The following is a 14,931-nucleotide window of genomic DNA, read 5'->3' as shown; positions in this document are numbered from 1 at the left end:
AAGTCCTAGCAACAGCAATCAGACAACAGAGAGAAATAAAAGGTATCCAAATTGGTAATGAAGAAGTCAAACTCTCTCTCTTCGCAGATGACATGATTCTTTATATGGAAAACCCAAAAGACTCCACCCCCAAACTACTAGAACTCATACAGCAATTCAGCAGTGTGGCAGGATACAAAGTCAATGTGCAGAAATCAGTGGCTTTCTTATACACTAACAAGGAAAATACAGAAAGGGAAATTAGAGAATCGATTCCATTTACTATAGCACCAAGAACCATAAGATACCTGGGAATAAACCTAACTAAAGAGGTAAAGGATCTATACTTGAGGAACTATAGAACACTCATGAAAGAAATTGAAGAAGACACAAAAAGATGGAAGACCATTCCATGCTCTTGGATCGGAAGAATAAACATCGTTAAAATGTCTATACTGCCTAGAGCAATCTATACTTTTAATGCCATTCCGATCAAAATTCCACCGGCATTCTTCAAAGAGCTGGAGCAAATAATCCAAAAATTTGTATGGAATCAGAAGAGACCCCGAATCGCTAAGGAAACGTTGAAAAACAAAAATAAAGCTGGCGGCATCGCCTTACCTGATTTCAAGCTTTATTACAAAGCTGTGATCACCAAGACAGCATGGTACTGGCATAAAAACAGACACATAGACCAGTGGAACAGAGTAGAGAGCCCTGATATGGACCCTCAACTCCATGGTCAATTAATCTTCGACAAAACAGGAAAAAATATACAGTGGAAAAAAGACAGTCTCTTCAATAAATGGTGCTGGGAAAACTGGACAGCTATATGTAGAAGAATGAAACTCGACCATTCTCTTACACCGTACACAAAGATCAACTCAAAATGGATAAAAGACCTCAACGTGAGACAGGAATCTATCAGAATCTTAGAGGAGAACATAGGCAGTAATCTCTTTGATATCAGCCACAGCAACTTCTTTCAAGATACGTCTCCAAAGGCAAAGGAAACAAAAGCGAAAATAGACTTCTGGGACTTCATCAAAATCAAAAGCTTCTGCACAGCAAAGGAAACAGTCAAAAAAACAAAGAGGCAACCCACGGAATGGGAGAAGATATTTGCAAATGACAGTACAGACAAAAGGTTGATATCCAGGATCTATAATGAACTCCTCAAACTCAACCCACACGAAACAGACAAACACATCAAAAAATGGGCAGAAGATATGAACAGACACTTCTCCAATCAAGAAATACAAATGGCTATCAGACACATGAAAAAATGCTCATCATCATTAGCCCTCAGGGAGATTCAAATTAAAACCACATTGAGATATCACCTTACACCAGTTAGAATGGCCAAAATTAACAAAACAGGAAACAACATGTGTTGGAGAGGATGTGGAGAAAGGGGAACCCTCTTACACTGTTGGTGGGAATGCAAGTTGGTGCAGCCTCTTTGGAGAACAGTGTGGAGATTCCTCAAGAAATTAAAAATAGAGCTTCCCTACGACCCTGCAATTGCACTCCTGGGTATTTACCCCAAAGATACAGATGTCGTGAAAAGAAGGGCCATCTGTACCCCAATGTTTATAGCAGCAATGGCCACAGTCGCCAAACTATGGAAAGAACCAAGATGCCCTTCAACGGATGAATGGATAAGGAAGATGTGGTCCATATACACTATGGAGTATTATGCCTCCATCAGAAAGGACGAATATCCAACTTTTGTAGCAACATGGATGGGACTGGAAGAGATTATGCTGAGTGAAATCAGTCAAGCAGAGAGAGTCAATTATCATATGGTTTCACTCATTTGTGGAGCCTAACCAATAGCATGGAGGACAAGGGGCGTTAGAGAGTAGTAGGGAATTTGGGTAAATTGGAAGGGGAGGTGAACCATGAGAGACTATGGACTCTGAAAAACAGTCTGAGGGGTTTGAAGTGGCGGGGGGGTGGGAGGTTGGGGTACCAGGTGGTGGGTATTATAGAGGGCACAGCTTGCATGGAGCACTGGGTGTGGTGAAAAAATAATGAATACTGTTTTTCTGAAAATAAATAAATTGGGAAAAAAAAAAAATAAAAAAAAAAATAAAAAATAAAAATTAAAAAAAAAAAAAAAAGACTATAATGTGAGACAAAGAAGAACAGTATATGATAAGGGACAATCCAACAAGAAGATGTAACAATTTAAATATTTATGCACCCAACATGTTATTTGGGAGCACCCATTGAATAAAAACATAAAGGACATAAATGATACTAATACAATAATAGTAGGGGACTTTAACACCCTACTCACATCAAGGGACAGATCCTCTAAACAGAAAATCAAAAAGGAAACAATGCCTTCGATTAACAGATGGGCCAGGTGGATTTAACAGATATATACAGAACATTACATCCTAAAAGAGCAGAATACACTTTCTTTTCGAGTGTGTGTGGAACATTCTCCAGAACAGATCATTTATTAGGCTACAAAACAAGCCTCAACAAATTAAAAAAGACTGAAGTCATACTGACATCTCTACTGACCATAGTGCTATGAAACTAGAAATCAGCCACAAGAAGACATCTGGAAAGAACACAAATATATGTTCATAACAATGAATGGGTCAACCAGGAAATAAATAGAAAAAGGTTCATGTAAACAAAGGAAAATGAAAATAGAGGCTTTAAACTTTTGGGATACAGCAAAAGTGGTCCTAAGGAAGTATATAGCAATACAAGTCTTCCTCAAGAAGCAAGAAAAATCTCAACCTAATCTTACACCTAAGGGAACTAGAAAAAGAATAACAAGCAAAGTCTAAAGCCAGCAAAAATAGAAAATAAAAAAGATTAGAGCAGAAATAAATGATATAAAAACTAAAAACGCAATAGAACAAATTAATGAAACCAGTAACTGTTTTCTTGGGGAGGGGGGGGCGGAAATCAGTAAAATAGATAAACCCTTGACCAGACTCATCAAGAAAAAAAGAGAAGGAACCAAAAATAGTATCAAATGAGAGAGGAGAAATAATAACCAACACCCAAAATACAATTTTAAGAGAATATCAGGAAAACCTATGCCAAACTGCACAGCCTAGAAGAAATGTGTAAGTTTCTAGAAACTAATACCCAAACTGAAACAGATAAGATATAGAAAATTTGAACAGATTAATTACCAGCAATGAAATTGAATCAGTAATCAAAAAAACTCCCAACAAACAAAAGTTCAGAACCAGATGGCTTCACAGGCAGAGTCTACCAAATGCTTAAAGAAAAATTATTATCCATTCCTCTCAAAGTATTCAAAAAAAGGAAAAGGAAAACTTCCAGATTGATTATATGAGGCCACTATCATCCTGACACCAAAACCAGATAAAATTACTACACACACACACACACACACACACACACAGAACCAAAGGCCAGTATCTCTGATGAACACAGATGCAAAAATTCTCAACAAACTACTAGCAAATCAAATTCAATATACATTAAAAATACATTAAAATAACCATTCGCCATGATCGAGTGCAATTTATTCTTGGGATGTAAAGGTGGTTCAATATTCACAAATCATTCAATGTGATATATCACGTTCACAAGAGAAAGGATAAAAACCCTATGATCATTTCAATAGACGCAGAAAAAGCACTCTACAGCGTACAACATCCACTCATGATAAAAACCCTCCACCTTTGTGGAGGAAACATACCTCAACATAAAAGGCCAAATACGAAAAACCCACAGCAAACATCATACTCAAAAAACTATGCTTTTTCCCTAAGATCAGGAACAAGATAAGATCCAGCCCCACCACTTTTACTCAACACAGCACTAAAGTGTTAGCCACAGCAATGAGACAACAAAAAGGGAAATAAGCATCCAAATTGGTAAGGAAGAAGCAAATTTTCACTATTTGCGATGACATGATACTATATAAGCAGCAGCAAGAGAAATTAAGAAAAACAATCCTGGGGCACCTGGGTGGCTCAGTGGGTTAAACCTCGGCCTTCAGCTCTGGTCATGATCTCAGGGTCCTGGGATTGAGCCCTGCATTGGGAAGCTTCCTCCTGTCTCTCTCTCTGCCTGCCTCTCTGCCTACTTGTGATCTCTGTCAAATAAATAAATCAAATCTTAAAAAAAAAAAGAAAAGAAAACAATCCTATTCACAACTGCACCAAAAACCATTAAGATACCTAGGAAAAAACCTAACCAAAGAAGTAAAATACCTGTACTCTGAAAACTACAGAACCCTTATGAAAGAAACTGAAGAAAACATGAAGAAATGGAAAAACATTCCACGCCCATGGATTGGGAAGAACAAATACTATTAAAATCTCTGTATTACCCAAAGCAACCTCAGATTTAATGTAATCCCTATCAAAATACCAACTGAATTTTTCCCAGGACTGGAACAAACAATCTTAAAATTTGTATGGAATTACAAAGACCCTGAATAGCCAAAACAATCTGGGAAAAGAAAAACAAAGCTGGGGGCATTACAAATTCAGACTTCAAGCTCTATTACAAAGCTGTAGTCATCAAGACAATATGGTACTGGGCACAAAAAACAGACACACTGATCGATGGAAAGGAATAGAAAACCCAGAACTGGACCCACAACTATCAGGTCAACTAATCTTCGACAAAGCAGGAAAAAATATTCAATGGAAAAAAGACAGTCTCTTCAATAAATGGTTTGGTACAACTGATAGCCTCATCCAAAAAAATGAAATGGACCACCTTCTTACACCATACACAGAAATAAATTAAAAATGGATTAAAGACCTAAATATGAGACCTGAAACCACAAAAATCCTAGAAGAGAACACAGGCAGTAATTTCTCTGACACTGGCTGTAGTAAACATCTTTCTCCCGACATGTCTCCCGAGGTAAGGAAACAAAAGCAAAAATAAACTATTGGGACTACATAAAAATAAAGCTTCTGCACAGCAAAGGAAATACTCAGCAAAACTAAAAGGTAACCTACAGAATGTAAGAACATACTGCAAATGATATATTTGATGAAGAGATAGTATCGAAAACATATTAGGAACTGATATAACACCTAAAACCCAAATAATCCAATTAAAAATGGGTGGAAGACATGAACAGACATTTCTCCAAAGAACATATCCAGATGGCCAACAAAAGACACATGAAAAGGGACGCCTGGGTGGCTCAGTGGGTTAAGCCGCTGCCTTCGGCTCAGGTCATGATCCCAGGGTTCTGGGATCGAGTCCCACGTCGGGCTCCTTGCTCGGCAGGGAGCCTGCTTCTCCCTCTGCCTCTGCCTGCCTCTCTGTCTGCCTGTGCTCACTCGCTCTCTCTCCCTGTCTCTGACAAATAAATAAATAAAATTAAAAAAAAAAAAAGAAAAAAGAAAAAGAAAAGACACATGAAAAGATGCTCATTATCACTTATTATCAGGAAAATGCAAACCAAAACTATGATGAGATACCACCTCACACCTCACAGAATGGCTAAAATCAACAAAAAAACAATAGGTGCCTCCAATCATATGGAGCAAAAGGAACCCTCGTGCACTGTTGGTAGGAATGCAAACTAGTGCAGCCACTGTGGAAAACAGTGTAGTGGTCCCTCAAAAAAGGTAAAAATAGGGTCGACTGGGTGGCTCAGTGGGTTAAAGCCTCTGCCTTCAGCTCAGGTCATGCACTCAGGGTCCTGGGATAGAGCCCCGCATCTGCTCTGTGTTCAGAAGGGAGCCTGCTCCCCCCCACCCCCGCCTGCTTCTCTGCCTACTTGTGATCTCTGTCAAATGAACAAATAAAATCTTAAAAAAAAAAAAAAAAAAGGTAAAAATAGAGCTACCCTATGATCCAGCAATTGCACTGTTGGTTATTTACCAGAGAATACAAAATACAGATTCAAAGAGAGAGATGTACTCCCATATTTACAGCAGCAGTATTTACATAGCCAAGATATGGAAGTGGTCCAAATATCCACTGGTTGATGAATGGATAAAGAAGATGTAGTACATGCGTATCATGGAATATTATTCAGACATTAAAAAAAGAATGAAACCTTGCCATTTGCAAAGACATGAATGGAGCTAGAAGTACCATGCTACATGAAGTAAGTCAGAAGGACAAATACCAGATGATTTCACTCATAAATGGAATTTAGGAAAGAAAGCAAAGGAGCAAAGGGGGAGTAAGGGAGACAAACCAAGAAGCTGACTCTTGACTATAGAGAGCAAACTAATAGTTACCAGAGGGGAGGTAGGTGGGGGCATGGGGGGAAAAGATCATGGATATTAAGAAGTACACTTGTTATGAGGAGCATTGGTGATTAAAATAAAACTTAGGGGTGCCTGGGTGGCTGAGTTAAGCATCTGCCTTCAGCTCAGGTCATGATATCCTGTAGTCCCAGGACGGGGCCCTGCGTCAGGCTCCCTGCTCAGGGAGGGAATCTGCTTCTCTCTCTGCCCCTCATCCTGCTCATGCTCTCTCTCTCAAATGGATAAATAAAATTAAAAAATATAATAAAAACGCTGTTGGTATTTTGATAGGGGCTACAGTAAATCTGAAGACTGCTTTGGGTGGTATAGACATTTTTTTTTTTTTAGAGTTTTATTTATTTATTTGATAGAGAGAAATCACAAGTAGGCAGAGAGACAGGCAGAGAGAGAGGGGGAAGCAGGCTCCCTGCTGAGCAGAGAGCCCAATGTGGGGCTCGATCCCAGGACCCTGAGATCATGACCTGAGCTGAAGGCAGAGGCTTAAACCACTGAGCCACCCAGGCGCCCCAGGCGGTATAGACATTTTAACAATACTTATCCTCCCAATCCATAACACATAGTATCTTTCCATGTCTTTGAGTCATCTTGAATTTTTCATCAGTGTTTTATAGTTTCAGAGCACACGTCTTTCACATCCTTGGTTAAGTTTATCTCTAAGTATTTTATTATTTTTGGTACAGTTATAAATGGGAATTTTCTGAATTTTCCTTTCTGCTGCTCCATTGTTAGTGTATAGAAATGCAACTGATTTCAGGGGTGCCTGGATGGCTCAGTTGCTTAAACATCTGCCTTTGGTTCAGGCCACATTCTCAGGGTCCTGGAATCAAGCCCCATGTTGGGCTCTCCGGTGAGTGGGGAGTCTGCTTCTTCCTCTGCCTCTCCACCCACTCATGATTGCAGTCTCTGTCTCTCTCAAATAAATAAAATCTTAAATCTTAAGAAAAAAAAAAAAAGGGAAGAAAGGAGGTCTGATGTTTACTGCAGGGCCCACACCATCAAGAACCATGTCTCAACTATTTCTGACTTTAGCTCACTAAAATTACATAGGTTCAAATTTATTCTTAATCGCTACATAAAGTCAAATTATATTTAGTCTACTCTCAGTAGGCAGGGGAAGATACAATTTATTTTAAGAAGCTTTCAGTTAAAATAAAAATTTAAGTTAAAATGAGAAACTTCAGGGGATATTCCTGGTCTATTTGGAGAACCACAATGTTCTTGGTAGCTGAACTTCTACTATGATGACATATAACTGTACACAACTGAACATGTGTATTATAAACCATGATTCTTTCTCTTATCATTTCAGAAACTAGAGCCCAAATTCAAGCAGTGAGAAAGGACAAAGACTGCACTCCTAACTTTTCCTACATAAAACAGAGCACAGTTATGCCTTTCACATATAGAATCCACGAAAGAGTTACACTATAATGACATGTTATAAAGTATCCTATGTTTCACACAGCCATTTCATTACAGAATTGCTTTTAACGTAGATATTGCTCAAGACGGCTAAGAAGTAACCTTTTAAAGACTCCAGTGAGAAATACAGATGACATAAAGCCCTTTACCTCCATTCTCATGATAATCCTATTGTTTCTGGTTGTGATGCTCATCACATGCTGAAACCTCAAATCTCTGGCTTGCAGACCCAATTCTTGATATAAGTCAGTTTTCTTCTTTTCTATAAAAGAAATATTTTTAACAAAACAAGTGGGCCAAACCAATTAATGGAAGACTTTAGTATCAGAGCACCCCTCCCACCATCATTTTCTACTACCAGAAACAAGCCAAAAGGAGTCTTTTTAATAGCCATTGTTACCTCAAAAACATAAAAATTTGGTCAAACCCTAATAATTCTTTTTTCATCTTATTCATACTTCATAAAATTCCTTTGCATTTAGATGTCTCTTGGGACCAGTAAAAAACAACCACAGCCACACACAATTAAGACCTACAATACCAATTTCTAGCTCCAGAGACAGGTCATTTTTAAAAAATACAGATTATACAGAACTACATTTCCAATGTTTTCTATCTTCAGTATTTTAAATCTGTGAACAAAGAATTCAATTTTCTTGGTTCTTGGACTAATACAAAACAAAAAGACAGTTGGTTTTCTCACTAGATTCTCTCACCTGAAAACTAACCTTACCCAAGAGAAAGCATAATGGATGAAGAAACTCAAGAAGTGATTAAAGTAGCAGGTATAGTTGTAGTGTCCAATCACACCTGCGACAGAGCACTAAGTAGAACAGTCACTTGAAGGAGATCATGGGCCAAAAATACCCCACAATTTCCCACCAGGATCTCAGCAGCAGCAGGAACAGGATCATGGGGCTGGAAGCTCATGGGAAATCTGAATGAAGCCTGCATCTGAGGTCAGAGAGTAAAGTGATGCTTAGTTTCCTTTTACAAAGCCACTGTAAATAAGCGCCATCAGCAGCAGAGAGCCATCTAGTGCCCTGTCCCTCCAGTCTTGTCCCTTATTGCCAACGCAACGTCAGCAGTATTACATAAATCAGCCTCAAATGTGGAACAGGAGCTGTACATGAGGACTAGGGTGTGGAAAGGGAGACTAAAAAAGTTCCTTTAACTTTCTGTTAGAGAGAAAGTGCTCCTGTTAAAAACCAGAAACCAATTCTGGGAGAACACGCACAGTCCAGGTGTTGCCAGTTCCAATTAGGACTAGTGGACAAACGCAGAGGATAGATCTCTTTCAGTACACCCCTACACACAGAGAATATTCTATTCAAAACACTGCAATTTCTTGATTTCCATGAGATTCACTCATTCACTGGTTTTTAAAAAATGGTTTATAAGACAACGAAAGACACTCACCAAAAGAAGTAACATTTCCTTCTTTGTCAAATTTTGTCTGAAGAGAGAAAATAAAAACAAAATATTATTTTCTCCCAAATGAGTATTCTCTTTATAGTATTACACCATATGGTATTATGAGAGCTCCCAAATGCGGAAGGGCACAGGTAAGCCTTAACTGCTTCTTTACGTTAAAATCGGTTATGAGTTAGGGGTTAAAAGAGCCCCTTTTTCTTCTGCTAGGACAAATGTAACCTTTGATTAACTTTCTGTCTTGGTTTCCCCGGAAATCTGATAAAGGAGTATCAGCTGTGTTACTAGGCAACATTGCTCATGGTAAAAATGCCTAATGCCTGGTAGATTTCATGGGACAAGGAAGAATATGAAAGAATTACGGATAGGAAACCATCCCCCTGCTTCTCCCCTCAGTGAGGTGGCTTTTATAACTGGCCATGTTTCTTGCAGGAACCCTGCATGGGCCTTGTAGATGATTACAAGAGACAGCAGCACTAAAAGGCATAGGGATTCTAAGCTAAGGTGGAACTCACACCCACCTTTAAGAACATCAACTCCTTGCACCTGAACTATCAAACAAAGTCCAGAGAAGCCACTGGATGGCTGCAAGGACTTCTCTGGAAGAGGAAACACCTGATGCTGTCCTTTACATTTCCTATCCATTAGCCTTCTGAACAGAGTGAGACCACATGTGGCTTATCCTGTGACTCTAAGTACTGGAGGCTATGAAGTCTCTCTGGTAAGTGTTGCAGAATCAACAAAGATTTACAGAAAAGGCCTCTTCTGGCTTTTTGAAGAGAGGACATGAAGCAGAAAATATATTTATTTTCTGAAATACTTGTCCACAAGTATTGAATACTTGTCAAGTTTGAATATGTGCTGGAATGTACTACTAAATTACTACTAAATTATTAATTATTAATTACTACTAAGTATGCATGTTTGGAAAGACTCTAAGGTAGAGCTGAAGTTACACGTGCTGGGTCACTACCATGGGAATGTGTGCGTGCTCTGTTAACAGCAACAGAAGAAAACCCCACAGTGCATATTGTAGCTTTTCTTGAGCAAAGATCAGTAAGAGTACCGTAAGCCATCAGTGTTAAAGGCAAATTATATCAAAAGAAACTTTATTTTGTGTAATAGGCTAACTTTCCTCAAATTTATTTCACAAATAATGTATCTGCTGCAGAAAATTGGAATAAAAATACATCACATGAAATAAGATAAATTTTAGAGAAAACGGTAACAGTATTTCACTGAATGTCCTCCCAGACTTTTCCTACTCATATACTCATATTCATGTCATACTTTTCTGCACTCTCTCCTCCATTTTCAACTCAACATGAGTATTTTTTTTTTTAAAGATTTTATTTATTTATTAGACAGAGAGAAATCACAAGTAGATAGAGAGGCAGGCAGAGAGAGAGAGAGGGAAGCAGGCTCCCTGCTGGGCAGAGCGCCGGATGCGGAACTCGATCCCAGGACCCTGAGATCATGACCTGAGCCGAAGGCAGCGGCTTAACCACTGAGCCACCCAGGCGCCCCTCAACATGAGTATTTTTGCATCTCAGTATTTATCTTCACCATTTTTCTTTAATGAGATATTTCCTGATAAATAAATCATACAAACTGGTTTTTTTTAATGTCTATCTTGTAAAGTAACATCATGTAGAATGAGCTGATTAGCAAGCTCTCATTTCAAACAGTATTAACTAATTTTCTTTCTTTTTTAAAAATTAATGTATTACTTGTTTCTGGGGTACAGGTCTGATTCATCAGTCTTACACAATTCACAGCAAATAGTATCAACTAATTTTCTTAGGTGTTCTTGGTATACAATGACTTCACCTGCAAAGAATCTTCTTTCAATATTTAATATTTGAATCTATTCTTAACCAAACCGGCCAAATGTTCTAGAACACTGAATAACAGTGATGACTTTCACATGTAATTCTGGAGGTTATGTTTTTGTATAGTTTATAAAGAAAATAAACTTATGTAAATAAGCCTATATGATGATGATGATGATGATGGCTAACATATATATTGAATGCTTACATGGGTGAGGATTTTACATACAGTGTGAGTTACTTCACAGATCACAACAATTGGATTTGGTAGGCACTATCACCCCCAGTTTACAGATGAGAATACAAAGGCATAAAAATGTTACCATACCCTGTTCAGGTCCACCAAGTTAATAGTAAGAGGCACAGCTGAGATCTGAATTTAGGGATGCTAGTTCAGAACAAGCACATTACTTTTTTTAATTCAACTTTTTTGTTTTTTGAAAAAAGTAAAGCCCAACAAAAAAGTTGATTCCCCTGTGACTTTCATCTAGAATGTTAATTATTTTGCTAATATTTTTGTTAATATTGCTAATATTTTGCCCCAATGGCCCAATTTTTTTCTTTCCAGAATATGTGGTTGTGGTACACATTATTTCTTATTTTCTCCTGAAGCTTTTCAGAGACAGTTGCAGAGATCATGAACCTTCAAAGCATCCACTCTTAAAAATTACACTTCACTGCCTTCAAAATACTTCTGTATATATTACATTGCATAGCACAGGGTCAAGCACCTATGGCTAATAGCCTTCAAGGACTTTACATAAATTCACAAGGAAATCTTGAGTGGGAAGTGCTGAGCTGTGATTTGAACCAGTTCTAGGATTAAAGAAAACCTCCAGTCAGTCAATAGCAAAGTTTCAAGGGTACTGTTAAGTGAATCTAGCGGACATCCCAGTCATTAGCTCGGCAAAACACAAAGAATAAAGGACTTACAAGTATAAGGATTCACTATTAAACAAAAAATAAGTATTATCTTGGTGGACCAGTCCAACTCAGGTAACTCAGTAAGCATGGGAAATACTTCGTGTAAGTTATCAAATGTACCATATATACTCACCACAGTAAACACTGGGGCTACACTGGCCAAAGTGGCTTGAGAGACATCGGAAGTTCTAAGCTGGTGCCTTTCACCTGAAGAATAAATTAGAGAATTCTCTGTAATCATACAATAGATATTAACATATGGCTACAATATAACTGTCCTATTATATGGTCTTCAGACTACTTTACTATTTTTTGGAAACCTTTTCCTAGAGGAAAAAGAAACACTCTTATTTGTAATGTTAACATCTGTTGGGGATTATGTTAGATTTGGCAGGGAATGCTTTTTATGTTAGATTTGGCAGAGGATGGCTTAGATGAGGTACTACAACAACTTATGGATTCCAAACACTTTTATTCTAAGTATTACTGGTATCTCAAAGTCAAATGAACAAATGCATAACAGTGTTCTGAGATTAAAATGTTCATCTTTTTTGCATAATTTAAAAAGGCTCTGCATGAAAATTATACTGGTACATGTATTTTAGAAAACATAGATCTTAAAATACCACCAGTTTTAGCATTCCAATATTAGGATTATTTGACCTATAAATTATGAAACCTAGATTTTACTTCCATATTAGCTTTTCCACACTACATATTGACTACTTATGAAATAGGCCATTGAACTGGAGTGCAGACCCTCATGAACTGGAATGAAGAAAAATCCTTCTTTGAAAATCAAAATTTAAAGTGTGATTAGACTGAGTTGAAGTGAGTTCTTAAGTGTAATCACATAAATTTAATTACTGACAAAGGACAACATTCAAAATACTGAACATAAAAGCAGTGGACAGAAAGTGTAAAAATATTACCAATTATTTTCTGCTTCCAAAGTAATCATGCTGACTCCATGGAATGTGCAGATATATTCTCATTTCCGATCTTATTCCTTCCCACTACATATAGTGTCCCATCTGAGGTTTGTTGTTTCTCAAGTTAGATAGTCTTTCCCCAAGTTAGATAAAAATGTTTCCACTGAGATTCATTGGCTAATCAGCCACAAGTTAGATACAATGTTTCGGGATTCTGAATCTCAGTGCTTGTCTTAAAACAGCAGATGGGCTGAAACTGGGCTCTCAAGAGTTATTAAAGGAGGGAATTTGGGGAGTACCCCAGTTCAGACTCTCTGGTGAGTGTAGGGAAGGTGGTGCCTTCCTTAAGACTTTTGAGCATAAAACTGGGAAAACCCGAGAACAGCGCAATCCTTTTGAGAGCCATACATTTTTAATGTCGCCGGTTTCTGAGCAACATGAGCACCTACATTCTGACATTTGTGAAAATGTTAACATATCATCATGCTTTATCATTTGGCGAAAAAATAACTAACGCCGATTCCTCCTCCTTCCCACTACTCTGACCCCTGCAGCTTGTTACGCCGTAGTTGAAAACAGATTTTTCTCAGGAGCAACTGTTACTATGAAATCCTTAAAAGGGTTCAGCCTCATCTACAGGTGCTTCCCCATTCCTTAAATGAACTGGAAAGACGCATCAACGCGCAAAGGAGTAAAGACTGGGAAGAAAAACACTTAGCTAAGGGTTACCCTGTCGTTAAAAAACAAAAACAACCACCAAAAAAAACCAAAAACCTCTTCCCATAAGAGCACTCCAGCGGGGAGACCTGCAGCGAGGACGTGAGGGCCCCAAGGGGTCACTACGCACCGGCGGGTCCGCACTGGGGGCCACCAGCACTCCCGGACGGGCGCCACAAGGGCAGACCCGGGTCCGAGGCCTGCGCGGAGCGGCCACGGCCACGCCGGGTGGGGTCGGGCAGTAGGGTCAGGGCCCTGGGGACACCGCAAGACCTGCGTACCAGGCTGCGGGGCGGGGAGCGCAGTACCTGCCACGCGGAGCCGAATGGATGCGCACAGAGGCGCGGCCCGGCTCTGCCTGAGGAGTTGGGTCGCGCGGCCGCAGACGACAACAGGGCGCGCCCCAGGGGTCAGGCTCCGGGCCAGAGTACACAGCGTGCGCCGGGGCAGCCCCACGACTCTGGGCAGCAGCCGGCTCAAGCTCCGCAGGAATTCCATGGCGCTGGAGCGAGCAGAAGGTTGCCCTAACACCCCAGGCCTTCATGCCGGTCAGCGGCTTGTTAGCCGGCACCGGCGCGACCGACGCGGGCGCTTAGATGTGCGACCGCAGCGTACTGAGCATGCGCGGGCCGCGTCGCGCCGGCGCCTGCCCTACCGCGCATGCTCGGAAGGTGCTTTGCGGGCGAGCTCCTTGCGTCCCGTGGCCAATCAGAGTTCGCGTCTCGTACCTGGAAAGTGCGGGGGAGGGGCTTGGACTGGCGGGCGGGGCGCGCTCACCTGTGCGGGGGGGGGGGGGAGTCGGACCTAGGTATGACCCTTGCGCCCTTGGAGAGGTCAGCCGCGCGCGGTAAGGGTTATCCCTAGTAACTAGTATTTTGAAGAAATACCCGGGCTGGGATCATGCTTTGCAGGTTCCGGAGGATTTTCATACAGATGATAAAATGCGCAATGCCCATTCCTAACTCGGTTTGTATTTAAATGTATTGTAGTAGAAACAATTAACTGCACTGCGGAATGAGGGACTAAACTTGTGCGGTTGAGTATTGAGGAACATAAACCCACAAGATTTACACTCTGTATTTAATCAACTGTAAGATAGTGTGAATTTCAAGGAGTCGTTTAACACTTTATGTACCACCAAGAAAGAAAAAATGCTTATAAATTATGCTTTCTAATTACATCATTTCAAGACTCATCCCAATTTTGGTCTTTAAATGTGAAAAAAAAGTAGGTTTTAGAAGTGATTAAATACAGTATACATTTTTAAAAAGATTTTATTTTTTTTTGACAGAGATCACAAATAGGCAGAGAAGCAGGCGAAGGTGGGGGTAGGGGTGGGGGGGAGCAGGCTCCCCGCTGAGCAGAGAGCCCAATGTGGGGCTCAATTCCAGGACCCTGAGATCCTGACCTGAGCAGAAGGCAGAAGCTTAACCCACTGAG

General features: G+C 39.9%; 1 protein-coding gene across 2 annotated transcripts in view; it reads right to left on the bottom strand.

Annotated features, from left to right (window-relative positions):
* MRS2 (magnesium transporter MRS2) overlaps window positions 1-14,088 on the bottom strand; it is a 46,152-nt gene extending 32,064 nt beyond the window's left edge. For both annotated transcript variants that reach the window (XM_044259968.1, XM_044259976.1), the window contains exons 1-4: window positions 13,800-14,088; window positions 11,976-12,049; window positions 9,075-9,111; window positions 7,805-7,917 (exon numbers count right to left, since the gene is read on the bottom strand). In XM_044259968.1, the coding sequence (XP_044115903.1) occupies window positions 7,805-7,917; window positions 9,075-9,111; window positions 11,976-12,049; window positions 13,800-13,989 (414 nt within the window). In that variant the 5' untranslated portion in view covers window positions 13,990-14,088. The remainder of the gene's footprint in view (window positions 1-7,804; window positions 7,918-9,074; window positions 9,112-11,975; window positions 12,050-13,799) is intronic.
* Window positions 14,089-14,931: the final 843 nt, after the last annotated feature.

Source organism: Neovison vison, chromosome 1 (assembly GCF_020171115.1).
Source record: "Neovison vison isolate M4711 chromosome 1, ASM_NN_V1, whole genome shotgun sequence".
Lineage (NCBI taxonomy): Eukaryota > Metazoa > Chordata > Mammalia > Carnivora > Mustelidae > Neogale > Neogale vison.
The sequence above is the reverse complement of the archived record's forward strand: the minus strand, read 5'-3'. Positions and strand labels throughout refer to the sequence as shown.